Source organism: Artemia sp. Qi Xiang Cuo, chromosome 20 (genome assembly GCF_049724085.1).
Source record: "Artemia sp. Qi Xiang Cuo chromosome 20, ASM4972408v1, whole genome shotgun sequence".
In the NCBI taxonomy this organism is placed as follows: domain Eukaryota; kingdom Metazoa; phylum Arthropoda; class Branchiopoda; order Anostraca; family Artemiidae; genus Artemia; species Artemia sp. Qi Xiang Cuo.
Window position 1 is genome coordinate 11,730,913 of NC_142813.1, and position 17,240 is coordinate 11,748,152.

The 17,240-nt window shown below is 34.7% G+C and overlaps 1 protein-coding gene across 1 annotated transcript in view; it reads left to right on the forward strand.

The window, feature by feature from the left end:
- The window catches only part of LOC148939869 (uncharacterized), a 33,437-nt gene extending 21,935 nt beyond the window's left edge, over positions 1–11,502 (forward strand). Inside the window, exon 4 of the mRNA XM_089106254.1 lies at positions 11,313–11,502. Coding sequence (XP_088962380.1) covers positions 11,313–11,457 — 145 coding nt within the window. The 3' untranslated portion in view covers positions 11,458–11,502. The remainder of the gene's footprint in view (positions 1–11,312) is intronic.
- Positions 11,503–17,240: the final 5,738 nt, after the last annotated feature.

Here is a 17,240-nt window from a genome sequence, read left to right on the forward strand (position 1 = left end):
GAACATTTAGGATTTTTTTTCTAATTTTGTGCGTTTTCTTAAGAAAATGGCCCATCTTTAACAAATTTAGCCTTAGCTAATTGAAAATATGTATAATTTTTTTTTTTTTTGTCGTATTGCATAGGTAATAAAGAAACATTTAGCATTTTTTTCTAATTTTGAGTGTTTTCATATGGAAATGGCACATCTTTATCAAACTTAGCCTTAGGTAGTTGAAGAGGTATAAAGCACAAGTTAACAGTTTAATTTGATAAGTCTGACAAACAATATATGACAATTATCCAAAATGCAAGATTCCAAAAACATCCAAAATACCTCTTTCAAATTCAAATTCATTTAATTCAAAAACAAGACATAGCTCTCGTCGGCAAGGTCCAAATATGATGTCTCTTAGTCATAATTAACAAAATAAAGTTGTCTGATAAAACTTCGTCAGGATAAATAAACTAAAGGATAAAAACACTTGAGATTGAGAATAAAATTGTCTGATAAAACTTCGTCAGGATAAAATGGACTAAAGAATAAAAACACTAGAAATCACTGTAATATTTCACAAAACTTGGCACAAAGCTTTTACTGTAGCGTATGGTGTCATAGTGGACTGGGGTCAGTTGTTGTTGTTTTTTAGTTGACGTTTGAGCGAATCAACCGCTCGTGTACGTGCGATCCTCTATTAAATCTTGGGCCCTAAATGGAGCCACGTCACTTTGAATCACACAAATATATGTTTGGCACAGGCCACGTCAACACTTAAGTATCATGGGGTTGCACTAAGACGTTGTACAGAGTGTTCATACTCAAAGCACTGACACCTTTTTACACATCAAATTATGCTATGGTCAAGTAACATATCTGTAAAAAAAAAAAAAAAAAAAAAAAAAATTAAAATACAAATATTATAGAAGATTATGCAAATTACAATTTTTTATACAATTAGTCAATAAGGATATAGCCTTTCTATGGGCCCACTGAGGGGACATAGCATGACCAAGGATTGCCCTCATTGTAAATGCACTGAAATACTTTAAAATTAAACTTCTAAATACATTTCTTTGTACATCATATTTCCTACACTTCATAAGGATATGTCTAACATCATCATACTCATTACAAATATCACAGTACGGAGAGTCAGCTCTGCCCCACTTATGCAAAACTGAACGGGTTTTGGCATGGCCTGTCCTCAATCTGAAAATAGCAGCAGCAACAAATCTAATATCGTGTACTAGTTCATCAGGTGGTGGCTTATAATAGCCTATAATCATAAAGCTCTAAAATTGGGTTTATACAATTTCTAATGTACTCATTTCTCTCCCTATCATATAATACATTATAAATACATGTTATATATTCACTTTGTGTGGGTTTTACAAATACACTCTGGCCATTTAAAATACCCCACTTAGCCATATTATCAGCATATTCATTTCCAGCAATTCCAACATGTGCTGGGACCCATACCAAAAATATATCATTCCCCATACATTCTAATGACCTAAAAATTTGATGAACACTTTAAACTATTTTAAGACTAGGGTCATGTTCATTCATCAGCTAGGCTACTTAAGGGCTGATGCAGATTCAGAACAAATCATCCAACTTTGTGCATGTCCATCTGACTTTATAAAATCTAATGCCTTATATAATGCTATCATCTCAGTTGAGAAAATAGATAGGCTACTTGGTAACTTTAAACTATATGAAATTGACATACTGGGAATTACTACTGCGCAACCAGCACCCTTTTCTGACTTGGATCCATCAGTAAAAATTTGTATATGGTCTCTTAAATGGTCAGTCTGTCTAAACCAGTCCTGTTTTAAAGTCATGTTATCCTCATTACCACGGTCAGTCATAGGGAAGTACACATTATCCTTTATTTCACATGGTTTATTTAAAACACTATCCTCACGGGCAATCTCATTAATTGGTGTTATATTTGGGCACTCACTAGAAAGTAAATTAATACATCTATGGAAAGCAGGAATATTCCTGGTCTTAAATCTAATATCTCTATTGTAATTTATTATTATTTCTATGTTAATAAGATCATCATCTAGACTAGCCTTCTTAGTGAAATACTTCACAAGTAACTTATCACTCCATAATGACCCTTACACTCATGGTTTTTAAATTCCTTTGTCAGTTATCTACCCAAAAATATTCTAGCTGTCCTAGGGATGGTTGACTCTCTATTATCAATAAAACCCTTAGCTAGTATATGCACAGAAGTCATTGTCATTTTAGTCTGAGTGCCTGAGCACAAGTCATGAGTCTGAGTGCCATAGCAAAAACCCCTTCCTGAACAATTGTTCGGAGTCATGTGTGGCGCAGAAGGCTCCTCCTCCATCCCCACCTATCAAAATTACCAGGTAGCCTAGTCTATATATCCTAGAAAGATCAAAAACAACTACACTTACTACCTACTTAATATACAATAAACTTAAAAGACACTTTTTTCAACTTGACAGCAGATAATTAAATTCAAAAAATTGTTCTAAACAGTAAAAACATTCAAAAATATAAAATGCCTTTTCACTCTGACCAATCGTCTTTTCTTCCCCCTGGGGTCAGTTTCGGAACCTTTTCAGCCGCTTCCCTGGGGGAACGAGATCTTATAGGGACAAAAGGTGGGGGAAGGAATGATCGGTAGATGGGATGCTGGAGGAGGGATGAGCCAAATCTTTGGCATAATTTTTCTCGGTGGGAAGAAAGGGATTAAAGTTTAAATTCTTTGAGGTAAAACGAGTAGGGTAGAGGGGAACCGCCATAAATGGGTTTGAACTCTGAACAGGAGGAACTTGCCTAACTAGGAGCTACTGTCTTTAATTCAAGAGGTATAAAATTAACAGTTTGTTTTTTTCTGACAAGTAATGCATGACAAACAATACATGACAATTCTCCAAAATGCAAGATGGAATAAATGTAGGGTTGGTCCTCTACATACGGAAACATGTTAAGAAAACAATTCTAACTTCATAATACGGAAAAGAATCCTAGTTAACATATTATTCAGGGAGAGAACCTTTACCTTCACTTCTTTCCCTCTTTTTCCAGTTTTTCTATCACTTTTTTAAATATTTGTGTCCATTCTCTTAAGTCTTGAAAATTGTTTACAAATAAACACCCAAGTGCCATCTATCTAACCTAACCTTATTCAACCTAAATTATCAGTATTTGTCTATTAATAAGTTTTTGGTATATGGCATTAATGGTGTCTAACTACGAATATAGACTATTCTAAAACGGAAAATGGAGTCGAATTCATGTTTATTTTTCAGAATTTTGTTTTTAAAAAATTGTACAACTTTGAAAGAAGTGAAAATAAAGGTTCTCCCCCTGCAAAATATGTTAAATAAGATTATTCTGCATATTATGATGTAAGAATTATTTTCTTAACATGTTTCCTTATATAGAGAACCAACCCTACATTTATTCCTGCAAGATCCCCAAAACACCTCCATTATAAGTGCTCTAAACGTTCCCACAGGGAGATCCTCCTTATTCCCCACTACAATTACAAAGCTAAATTTCGAATAATGCAATTTTTATTCGTTACAGGTCATAACAGGATAGACAGGGGACATAATAACGCTTTACAGGGCATAATAACGGATATACATGACAAAGCAGGGACGAACACAGAACATAATAACGTGTTTTGTATGCTTTGCGGGAAATAATAACGGATATACTGGACATAACAGCGGCGGACTCAGGACATGATAAATTATTTTTTATGCGCTACAGGACATAGTAACGCTTTACGGTGGTAATAACGGATTCACATTGCAAAACAGGGACGGTTACAGGACATAACGCATTTTAACGATTACGTGGCATGGTAACCGACAGAAGAGGGACGAACGCAGGATATGAAAACGCATTTGTATGCGTTATGGGACATACACGAACGTACTGGATCTAACAGCGACGGACATAGACGTGATGACCATTTTACATCTCGACATCCGTTTTATTCAGGTCGATGAACTAAAATTAGTTTATATAAACCTTATTTATATAAACTGATTTTAAACCTTATATAAACTAATATAAACCTTATTTAGTGTTTCAACAATGATTATTCTACTGATGGTTCTTTTTGTAACTCTCTTGCTACAAAATTTTCGTTAGGATTTAAATTTGATTTATATTTTGAACCTAAAAGAATTCCTAACAATTTAATCCTTATTGCTTAGCTTAGAAGTCTAAGGTTTTCTTAACTATTTACAAAACTAAGACGTTGCTTTGTTTAAATTGTAACTCCTTATTTATGTCTTTTCTCAAGGTCGATGAAACTCATTTTTATAACGTAACTAACATATTTTCGTAACTAAATTTTATTGTAATTTTTATTTTATTGATTTCAATTTTGTATTGTTTTCTTTTTATTTCCTGAATTTTCAGTTTAGTTATACTTGGTCGAAGATCATGATCAAAGCTTTCCTAACTTGACTGTCTTTCTTGCGATGTAAAGGTATTAATAGTTTGTACGAGCATTTATTTTGACTAATGTACGATAGACGTACGATTTTCGTACGATTAATGTACGATAGACGTACGATTTTCGTACGATTAATGTACGATAGACGTACGATTTTCGTACGATTAATGTACGATAGACGTACGATTTTCGTACGATTAATGTACGATAGACGTACGATTTTCGTACGATTAATGTACGATAGACGTACAGACGTACCTAGATTGGCTCATTATAAAATAAGAATGGTTGGTTTTAATTTTAAATATTTGGTATGTATTGCAATGAAGACATCTTCTGAAATATTTGTGGAATTTTAGTTTCCATCTACCGAATTTTTGCTGAGAATCCTAGAAATTCTGCATATTTTTGGAAGGACAAGAAGGAAATGCTGCTCTCCTGGTGGTTACCTTGCATTAGCCTAGATAGGGATATCATTTCAAAGATCTTCGGTTTACTGCATCTAATATATCTCTGGAGAATTATCTATGTACGGAGGAATATCCATGTACGGATTTTAATCAGCACCCGCGAGATTTTTGCCAAGAATCCTAGAAATTCTGTGTATTTTTGGAAGGACAAGATGGAAATGCTGCTCTCCTGGTGGTTGCCTTGCATTAGCCTAAATAGGGATATCATTTCAAAGATCTTCGGTTTACTGCATCTGATATATATCTGGAGAATTATCTATGTACGGAGGAATATCCATGTACGGATTTTAATCAGCACCCGCGAGATTTTTGCCAAGAATCCTAGAAATTCTGTGTATTTTTGGAAGGACAGGATGGAAATGCTGCTCTCCTGGTGGTTGCCTTGCATTAGCCTAGATAGGGATATCATTTCAAAGATCTTCGGTTTACTGCATCTAATATATATCTGGAGAATTATCTATGTACGGAGGAATATCCATGTACGGATTTTAATCAGCACCAGCGAGATTTTTGCCAAGAATCCTAGAAATTCTGCATATTTTTGGAAGGACAAGAAGGAAATGCTGCTCTCCTGGTGGTTGCCTTGCATTAGCCTAGATCGGGATATCATTTCAAAGATCTTCGGTTTACTGCATCTAATATATATCTGGAGAATTATCTATGTACGGAGGAATATCCATGTACGGATTTTAATCAGCACCCGCGAGATTTTTGCCAAGAATCCTAGAAATTCTGCATATTTTTGGAAGGACAAGAAGAAAATGCTGCTCTCCTGGTGGTTGCCTTGCATTAGCCTAGATAGGGATATCGTTTCAAAGATCTTCGGTTTACTGCATCTAATATATCTCTGGAGAATTATCTATGTACGGAGGAATATCCATGTACGGATTTTAATCAGCACCCGCGAGATTTTTGCCAAGAATCCTAGAAATTCTGCATATTTTTGGAAGGACAAGAAGGAACTGCTGCTCTCCTGGTGGTTACCTTGCATTAGCCTAGATAGGGATATCATTTCAAAGATCTTCGGTTTACTGCATCTAATATATCTCTGGAGAATTATCTATGTACGGAGGAATATCCATGTACGGATTTTAATCAGCACCCGCGAGATTTTTGCCAAGAATCCTAGAAATTCTGCATATTTTTGGAAGGACAAGATGGAAATGCTGCTCTCCTGGTGGTTGCCTTGCATTAGCCTAAATAGGGATATAATTCCAAAGATCTTTGTTTTACTGCAACTAATATATCTCTGGAGAATTATCTATGTACGGATTTTAGTCAGCACCCGCCATATTTTTGCCAAGAATCCTAGAGATTCTGTGTATTTTTGGAAGGACAAGATGGAAATGCTGCTCTCTTGGTGGTTGCCTTGCATTAGCCTAAATAGGGATATAATTCCAAAGATCGTTGTTTTACTGCAACTAATATATCTCTGGAGAATTATCTATGTACGGATTTTAGTCAGCACCCGCGAGATTTTTGCGGGTGAATTGTCTATGTTCGGGGGAATATCTATTTACAGATTTTAGTCAGCATCCTCCAAATTTTTGCTGAGAATCCTAGAGATTATATGTATTTTCTGGAGGACCAGGTGGAAACACTGCTTTTCTTGTGTATGTCTTGCATTAGCCTAGATACGGTTAAAATTCCGAAGATCTTCTGTTAACTGCATGTAATACATCTTCGGAGTATCAATATATGGATTTTACTTGCTATTTACAGAATTTTCCACTGATGATCTTAAAATTCAACGTATTTCAGGAAGGAGCAGTTAGGAGAACTGCTCTCCCAATGTATGTTTTGCATTAGTGTACGTATTCTTCTAATTTTAAAAACCTGTCATTCACTGCCTGTAAAAAATCTATGGATTACCTATGTCCGGAATTAAGTCAGCATCCGCGAAATTTTTGCTTAGAATCCTAAAGATTCTACGGATTTAAGGTGGAAACACTGCTTTCTCGGTTTATGTCTTGCATTATAAAAGAAGCTGAGTGATAGCATGACCTTTTTTTTAGTATGAGTATTGATCATCATGACTATTGATGCTTCTACACTTTTGACGAAAGGTAACCTTTTGGTGAAAGTCAAGTTAAGCCAAATTTGTGTCAGATTTAGTGATCATTTGGCAAAATTGGATCATTTGGCTCAAATTTGGGTCATGTTTAAATTTGGCTCAAATAATATTGAGCCAGTGGCTCAATTTAGTGATCAGCTATCTTTTGGAGCAGTCTCCCAACAGAAGAAATCCCCAGAAGACCATTGCTGAACCCCGAAAATGAGTTTCTGTCGTTTTTAAATAGTAAGATCAACGCAAGTAAAAATATAATAAAAAATGCTTTAATTGCCATAGTAGCACAGAGTTGGCAGTGGAAGGTCACACGACAAGCAGATATAGCACAATACAAAATAGATAAGTATAAAAAATAAATTATTAAAATTTGAAATACAATTTTACTAGATTAATAAATTTTAATAAAAAATAAATTTATTTAATAATTTAATTTTAATTATTTAAATTTTAATAATAATTTTAATAATAAATAAATTTTAATAAATTAATTTTTTTTTTAATAAATTATTAAAATTTTCAAGAAGTTTCTTATTGTAGTGATTCACAAAATATGGACCAAAGGGCGATAGGTACCGCTTCGATGCCTTTCGGAGTGGAGGACAAAGGAATTGGTGACATATCACCGTTACTCCTGATTCGGGAATATTTCCATAAAAAAATGAATTAAACTAGAAAAATAGAAATAAATTACAAATTTTCAAATCAATAATCCAATCCTATTTTCTGTAATTGGTAAGTATTTGCAAGACCTAGCCAATCATTGAGGCTGTTAAACGGTTAGCTGAAGACAATATTTTCTCATGCAATTTTAGCGTAAGGGGACTTACAATTGTATATTTGGGGGGAGGGAGACAACATTTTTTCTTCAGAAAAGAGTATGCGCTACGGTTTTTTTATACCTTTCGTCAGACAGGCTCTTTGACTAGCACTTGATATGTCTTTGACTAAAAAGCTAGGAAATATTTTCAATAGTTCAACCTCAAGCTAGATTTCAAAGAACATTATTTTATTTTGAGCGATGTAAAGTAAAGAGCGATGTATCTCTTATGTATTTTTTTGCAGGAGTTTGTGTATAGAACAGATAATTGCAGAAAATTAAGAAAGGGTAATTTTAATCACATATTCCTAGTTAACTACATGCTTAGGTTCTAGACACCCTCGTGGTAGGACTAGGTACTTCGCTCTATCAGATGGTATACATGATAAGTAGTAAGCTATCTCAACTTTGAAGCACTTCTTTTTCGTCGTTTTGTTGCCTGCTTCGTGGATGGAAACCGCGAACAGACCCTTCAAGGGCGATTTAATGAAGACGACTCGACTCCATTCTTAATGTTAGTAACCATTTTAAGGGCTGAGATAGATCGGAGGGTAACCCGACGATTCGGGCACTCTTGCAGAATCATATGGTATCGGATCAGAATTTTTAGATAAATATTTCGGTCAAAACTACCATGATTAATCACGCTATTACTGTACTTATCTAAAAGATACTAATTGCATAATCACTAATCGCTTATTTCTAAATGACGGTAGTTTGTTTTCTAATGATCTACATTTGTAAATGTTGTTATATTTTCAGCAAAGTTGGTATTTAATGCTTTTGAACTTGCTAATTACAAATCTAAGGTTAATTCAAAAATTCAGAAGAATTCCTAAATCAATAGATTTTGAAATAGTTTTAAACACAGTTTATATAATTAATCAGTATGATCTTTCCCTATCTCACCCATTATAAAAACCTGGACCGAGGTGCGAGTGCTCCAGAGAACGTTTTTGCAGATATAAACATAAGCGGCATTAGATCTTTTCACGGGTAGACAAAGAATAATCACCTACGGAACAAGTACTGACAAAACCACTTGGCCGGCTCAACCAATAAGTGGACAATAAGTGCAGAAATAAGTGGGAGCAGCTTTTTGTTCGCACCGAGAATGAAGAGCCAGAAAATATCTGCGGTAAACTTACTGGATAATTATATAAACTGTGGTTTTAAATGACCAAATTATATTGCTTGAATATGATTCATGTTGCATGGTGACTATACTTTGTTAGAAGACACCAATTGCATAATCACTAATCGTTTCTTTCTAAATGGTTTTCAGCAAAGTTGATATATAAGAATCTCAGAGCTTCTTGATAACAAATCCAAAGCTAATATCGAAATCTAGAAGTTCAAAATGAAAAGACGCTAATTACACAGTTCGCATAGGTACACACAGATCTGAGACAAAAGGAAGGGGTTCAGATAATTTTTTCAACAGAGTAGGAAACGAACACATATAAAATTTACATTTTAGGCTACAAATGTTCCTTGAGGGAACCAGGGAATTTCCCCGTCCTGTCTTATCGCGATCTGTGTGTAAAAATCTGTATAGCATTGGTATACAGGGTATTTATTTTGACGAAAGGAGAAATAAAAAAAACAACTCAAAACTCATTATGTGAACAAAACATTTGAATTATCAACTTGGTGGATGTTATGAAAGACGTAAGACCAGTGGCAGATCCAGAGGGGGGCGAGGGGAGCCCCCCCCCCTAACGTAGTCTAAAATCGTGTAATTTACTTTAATAACGCAAGTTTGCGTTAATTAACCGTGGTCTTAACGCAAGTTTATCAGATCAACCTATTTTGCGCCCCCTCCCTAAAAAAAATCCTGGATCCGCCCCTGCTTAAGACCCATGGCTAATTAGAGTAAATCCAAGAAAGGTAGTCTCAGCTGACTGGGTATATTGTGGTTTGACCCGAACGTAACAGTCATTTGGTGCACATTGTATCTGTTTGTCATCATGACAAAACTAAACATTGACAAATGTCTTTAAACGTTTAAAGGCGTTGTGTTATCGATTATAAGGTTGATTTGAAGGTATGATCGTGGTATTGATAGCACTGAATCACTTTTTAGAAAGTTTAAAATTTTAAAGGTTGGTGAAATAAGGGATTATCAAATTGGGGCATTTTTATTTCAGTGTCTGAATGGTCTTGCACCGGATTTTTTATGAATATTTGTAATCCTAATTCATTTTATCACGATTATTCGACTAGGAGTGCGGATAGTCTTGCATCTGAGCCACGGAACACAACGAGAGCGAGTCAAGTGACTAGACACATGGGCCCGTCAGTTTGGAATTCGTTCCCAGATTCTGTTCGTCAAGCTGAAAGTGTGCCGCAACTTAAAACACGTATTAAAAATCATTTCTTTTCAGGAATTTGGTAGTGTTAAAGGTTCGAGAGAAGGCTTTTTTTTTTTTTTTGTAGATATTTTATTTTAATTTTTTTATATTTTGTGCCATTATATATTTATCATTAATTCCAGTTATTATTATTGTTATTCCCTTTTTTAATTTTATTTGGTGTGTTGAATTTGCATGCATGATATCCAACCGGTCGCGTTTTAAAACAAAATCTTTGGTTATTTGGCATTTTTTTCACATTGAGTTTTTTTTTTTTTTTTTTTTTTTTAATAAAATTGTATGAACCTGAACCTGATTTTTGCCATGTTCTTACTGTTTTGTAATATCCATTTATTTGGCTTATTTATTTTGGACATATATTTTGTAGAGAATTGGCAAGAATCAAGAAACTGAAGACCCGTAACATCATGGTTCTCTTATTGAACTCATGGTTCTCTTATATCCATTTATTCGGCTTATTTATTTTGGACATATATTTTGTAGAGAATTGGCAAGAATGAAGAAACTGAAGGTTCATAACATCATGGTTCTCTTATGTCCATTTATTTGGCTCATTTATTTTGGACATATATTTTTTAGAAAATTGGCAAGAATCAAGAAACTGAAGGTTCATAGCATCATGGTTCTCTAATTGAACTCATGGTTCTCTTATGTCCATTTATTTGGCTTATTGATTTTGGACATATCTTTTTTAGAGAATTGGCAAGAATCAAGTAACTGAAGGTTCATAACATCATGGTTCTCTAATTGAACTCATGGTTCTCTTATGTCCATTTATTTGGCTTATTTATTTTGGACATATCTTTTTTAGAGAATTGGCAAGAATCAAGAAACTGAAGGTTCATAACATCATGGTTCTCTAATGTCCATTTATTTGGCTTATTTATTTTGGACATATCTTTTTTAGAGAATTGGCAAGAATCAAGAAACTGAAGGTTCATAACTTCATGGTTCTCTAATTGAACTCATGGTTCTCTTATGTCCATTTATTTGGCTTATTTATTTTGGACATATCTTTTTTAGAGAATTGGCAAGAAACTGAAGGTTCATAACATCATGGTTCTATAATTGAACTCATGGTTCTCTTATGTCCATTTATTTGGCTTATTTATTTTGGTCATATCTTTTTTAGAGAATTGGCAAGAATCAAGAAACTGAAGGCCCGTATTGCAGTCTTAGAAAACATCATGGTTCTCTTATTAAGCAACACTGACAAATTAAGAAGTGATGAGAGACTACTTGAAATACTTGATGACATTGTGAAGGAACAATCCTGATCTGTATACTTTTAACTAATTTTATATTTCACAATATATGTCTTTTTACTACATTTTTACCCTTATTTTGAGTACAGAGGGTGATGGCCCACCGTATATAAAAAGAGGGAAGTTAAAAACACTCCCATTTAATTCCAGGTAAGATCAAAACTCCTAGTTGTAAAGGCCCTCCCTTCCCTGGGAAATTTATCTAATGGTGCTCTTTTTTGGCGGTGCCCTGCTCTATAGAGGTTAGTTATCCTGGTCCTTTTGATATCAAAACTGAATATTCGGATCAGTGATCCTGATCCTTTTGGTATCAAAACTGAATATTTCGATATCAAAACTAAATATTTTGAGAAGTGAAGATTCGAATCAGTGATCCTGATCCTTTTGTACCCTGCTCTATAGAGGTTAGTGATCCTGATTCTTTTGATATCAAAACTGAATTTTTCGAAGTAAAACTCTACTGATAGTAATCGTTCGAAAAATATTTCCCATTCGTGATTCGAGTAGAAGTAACTGATTATTCTAGCTTTTGAACAAAGAGTCACATAAAAAGTGGCAAAGCCAAATAAAATTAGAAATAATTAACAAAGAAACAAATAAAGCAAGAATACTGACCCTCAAATTGAACATGGAGAAGACAAATTCTACTAATCCCAGACATATTTATAATATATTATGATTCCAGCAGAAGCAGAACTGACGATTGTACTTCAGAAGCAGTTGTTCAGTACACAAAAGCAGTTGTGCATTCTGAGCACAGCTGTAGTGATCTTCAGGGAATTAGCTTATTAGTACCATTGTCGATCCACAAGTGGTGCACCGTTCGATCATGGTACATAAAGAGTGATTGGTATAGATTAGATTAATCTTTGTACAAAAATATCTTTGACTCAACTCTTACTAAAATTAAAAGTACCGTTGCACCTGCTTGCTCATGGTCAAAGAGAAGGTAGAATAGCTTTGAATATTCTTTGCTCTGAAATCCTATACTCGATGAAGTTGGCGGAATCTGTCTCTGTGCCAGTGGAACCCAACACTCGTAAAAAAGGATAGGATAACCCACTTGTCAAGTTCATCAAGAAGATATCCAAATTCTAGTATCAATTGTTGGAGGATTGCGACAGGCTGCACTCTGTAGTAGTTTTTCAGTGTTTTTGATGTTTTTCCAGTGTTTTTCAGTGTTTTGGCCAAAAAAAGAATTGTTAAGAAATCACTCGGAAGCTCTACACTCTATGTCGATCACTTTAATTGGACGAAACTGTAATTTGCCAGGATATTTTACATAACAGTGGATCTTTATTATTTTTCAGAATACTGGATGTGCGGCCACCATGAAAGTTGGCAGGTGTGAGTTCCTGCTCAATGCACATTTGGAATTGTTGGGCTAAATACTCTCAAAGAAGTTCTGTGCCATGTTGTAAGTGTCTCGGAGTGATCCCATCGACTCCCGTACACTTGTTCTTTTTCAATATTTTTACAATTGTTTCAATATGCCATTTAGATATAATGGCCTCAGTGTGACGGAGTTTTGAGCTACCTCTCTGCCTTTCTAGCTTAGACCTGAAAGTGGAGTCCAGCTCCTTGGGTGGTGGCGCGAACACATACTTGTAATAATTTACCCAACATTCATCGGAAATGGGACTTTACACATCAGTGTCATCCTAGTTTGATTGGAATTGCCTCCACAGGATGTTTGGGTCATTTTTACAATCATTTGACAATGACAATTTGACAATTGACATTTGAATTAAAAAAAAATTCCGGACAAGAATTTTTTCAAAAAAAAGTAAAAGAGCCATATTTAACTTTAAGACCAACAGTCCTATGATAATTCAAACTCAAAACAACCAGAAATTACTATTAGAGAATAAATGAAAACTAAAACGAACATAAATTACTAATATAGAATAATGAAACCTGAAACGAACAGAAAATATTAATAGAGAATAATGAAACCTGAAACGAACAGAAAATACTAATAGAGAATAATGAAACATGAAACGAGCAGAAAATATTATTAGAGAATAAATGAAACCTGAAACGAACAGAAATTATTATTAGAGAATAAATGAAACCTAAAACGAACAGAAATTATTAATAGAGAATAAATGAAACCTAAAACGAACAGAAATTTACTATTAGAGAATAAATGAAACCTGAAACGAACAGAAAATACTATTAGAGAATAAATGAAACCAGAAACGAACAGAAAATACTATTAGAGAATAAATGAAACTTAAAACGAGCAGAAATTAAAATAAACGATCATATCAAACATAAAAGGTAACAAATACTGATGTAGATGAATAAATAATTCTTAGCAACGCTAGCTTACCCACCACTAGCCCACATTAAGCCGACACCCTAGCCGACATTCGCTCTCAATCCCACTATGTTTAAAGCTTTAGTGTTCGCCACCTTCCAATGATAAAGTCACCTGATAATAGGCCTGTTTGTTTTAATCATCTTTCTGCTAAGATCTTACATCTTTTGACAAATAACGCTTAAAAGTATAATCTTAGCACTAAGATCCTACATCTTATGGCGTCTTTTGCAAACGTCTCTCATCATTCTGCTCTGATCAGCGGTCTAAGAACAATTTTTAGCATATCATCAAAGTTCTCTCATCATCGTTCTAAGTGGCAGAAAAATGGCGTCCTTCACACTTTTTGGTAACAACAGTGAGCCGTAAGATCTTAGAACAAAGATGAACAAAAGAACGGAAATCTTTGCAGAAAGATGTGAGATCTTAGATGTAAGATCTTAGAGCAAAGAACGGCCCTAATATAGTCTATGCCTATCCTGGAACGCCTTGTCGATCTTTTGCCCTTATTAGTGAATTTTCTCTGGGAATAACTTGTCTATCCTGATGTTTTTGTACCTCTTTTATTATTATTTTTCTTATTTTAAATTTCCTAACCTTGATTTAAATTACTTAATTTAATAAAGCACAAATGACGTATTGGTCTTCGAAAGGAATAGAGGACGTTAGCCCTACTCATGTTTGTGGTAGTTTTTTTTTCAATTTAGGCTTGATTCGATTGTTTATTGAATTTTCTCTGGGAATACTTTGTCCTGATATTTTTTTCCCTCTTTCATTAATATTTTCTTATTTTAAATTACCTAAACTTGATTTGAATTACTTATCTTAGTAAAGCACAATTGACGTACTGGGCTTCGAAAGGCATAGAGGGCGTTGGTCCTACTCATATTTGTGTTAGTTTTCAAACAGTTCGTGGTAACAAACTGTGAGTAAGGAGTGGTCCGGCTCAATAGTAACCGAAACTGTAAAAAACGGAATTTTTATACCAGTAAATACATCAAAAGAATCAGATTTTTATGCTGTTATCAAATATATAAGTGCATCAGCTTTAATCTTACCCATCGGAAAAATTTGCATTATTTTCGAAAAAAGGGGAAAACATCCCCTAAAAGTGATAAAATCTTAATGAAAATCACAGCATCAGATTCAGCGTATCAGGAAACCCTCTTATGGAGATTTATAGCTCCTATCTGTAAAAGTGTGGAATTTGTATTTTTTGCCAGAAGAAAGATCACGGATGCGTGTTTATTTATTTATTTTTTCCCCAGGGGTGATCGTTTCAATCCAGTGGTCCTAGAATATCGTGAGATGGCTTATTCGAACGTAATTAAAAGTTCTAGTGCCCTTTTTATGTGACCGAGAAAATTGGAGGGCAACTAGGCCCCCTCCCACGCTCATTTTTTTTCCGAAGTCACCTGATTAAATTTTGAGATTGCCATTTTGTTCAGCATAGTCGAAAATCTAATAAATATAGCTTTGAGGATGACTTCGTCCCCCACAGCTCCCGGGAGAAGGGCTGCAAGTTATGAACTTTGCCCATTGTTTACATACAGTATTGGTTATACAGAGGTCTACAGACGTGTTCAGGAGGGATTTTTTCTGGTGGGGGGGGGGGGTCGGAGGTGGGGATTACGTGGGAGGATCTTTCCACGGAGTATGTCTTCATAGGGTAAGGGACATTTATATGAAGGGGGCGCCGTATTTCCTAGCATTATTTAAAAAACGACCAGAAATTAAATTTAAAAAAAAACAAGTTTTTTCAACTGAAAGTAAGGAGCAACATTAAAACTTAAAATGAACAGAATGTATGACCTATATGAGGTGGATCGCTCCCTCGTCAATACCTCGCTCTTTACGCTAAAGTTTTTTTTTTCAATACTTTTAAAAGAACTATCTAATCTAATTAACCGGCCTTGTGATTCAGGGGGTTGTGATTCGAAGAAAATTTGAACTTTAGTGTAAAGAGCGAGGTATTGACTAGGGGGTGAACCCCCTCATATACGTAATTATTTCTGGTCGTTTTAAGTTTTAATTTTGCTCCTTACTTTTAATTTTCCATGAAGGGGGCGCCGGATTTCCCAGCATTATTTAAAAAACAATGATTAGAAATTAAATAAAAAACAATTTTTTTAAACTGAAAGTAAGGAACAACATTAAAACTTAAAACGAACAGAAATTATTACGCATATGAAGGGGTTCGCCTCCTCTTCAATACCTCACTCTTTACGCTAATTTTTTTTAGCACTTTAAAAAGAGCTATTTATTCTAATTAAACGGCTTTTGTGATTCAGAGGTCATTCTAAGAATTGGAACAAAATTCGAACTTCAGCGTACAGTGCGAGGTAATTAAGAGGGGGTGAACCCCCTCATATATGTAATAATTTCTTTTCGTTTTATGTTTTAATGTTGCTCCTTACTTTCAGTTGAAAAAACTTCTTTTTTTTATTTAATAGCTGTCATGAGACGAGGCTAAATTTTTCCTTACTCAGCTCATTCGGCAGAAGTGTCGATACAGAAGTGTTTCGAGCTCAAAAAAAGGAATTCATAAAAACAGAACCATAGATCAAACTTGAACACAAAAAAAAGAGAGGGGGCTGGTGACAGTGAGATGGCTGTTTGGTGTGTGCAACCAGGTGGCGCGTGCCAAGCTTGGTGGAGTTGTTCAAAGCGTAGCGGAACTGGGCGGCATGCCTGGCATCCCACGTCAACAACGATTGAAACTTTAAAAAGGTTTTAAACATGGAAAACTAATTAATTTACATTTTATCCTGAAAATCTCCTTGGCACATGAAAATTATAGCGATACTAAATACAAATTAACCAAATATTTTCCCTGTAAAACGGGGTTGTCTTCTTTTTACCCTTTTTTTAATGTTACAAATGATCTTTAATGACAGAAAACAACCAAATATGTGTCATTTCAAAAATTTGTTCGAAAAAATGCTGTAGTTTGCTAGCTCTAGAGCACGTCCTTTTTCCAGCATTGTCTCCAAAAATGGAATTCACACTTTTGGAAGATTAATTTTTTTCCGTTCTACTGCGAATTGGTAAGACTTCCCTGGCATGTAAAATTTAGTATGTTCCTGCAGGCCAAACCGTGGTCCAGAATACCACCCGATATACAGGTCCTTATGTTATGCATAATATGTTGTAGCTGTTTACACATTTTTGAGGAACGATTAATAGACCCGAAGACCCGAAGAGGCTCCTTTCAGTTTTTTGTATTTTCATTTTTTGTTCTCATGAAAATGTTAGCAAAATGAATGAAGTTTTAGAGGTTTTGCGAGTTCAGGGTCCAAGAATAGGCTTGAAAATTAATTTTAAGAAGACTAGGTCACTACGGCTAGGAATAAGTGAAAGTAAAAAGGTGATGTTGGGTAACGAGAAGATCGATCAAGTGGATAGTTTCACTTAGCTAGGTAGTATTATTAGTAAATACGGTGGGTGCAGTGAAGACGTTAAAAGTAGGATG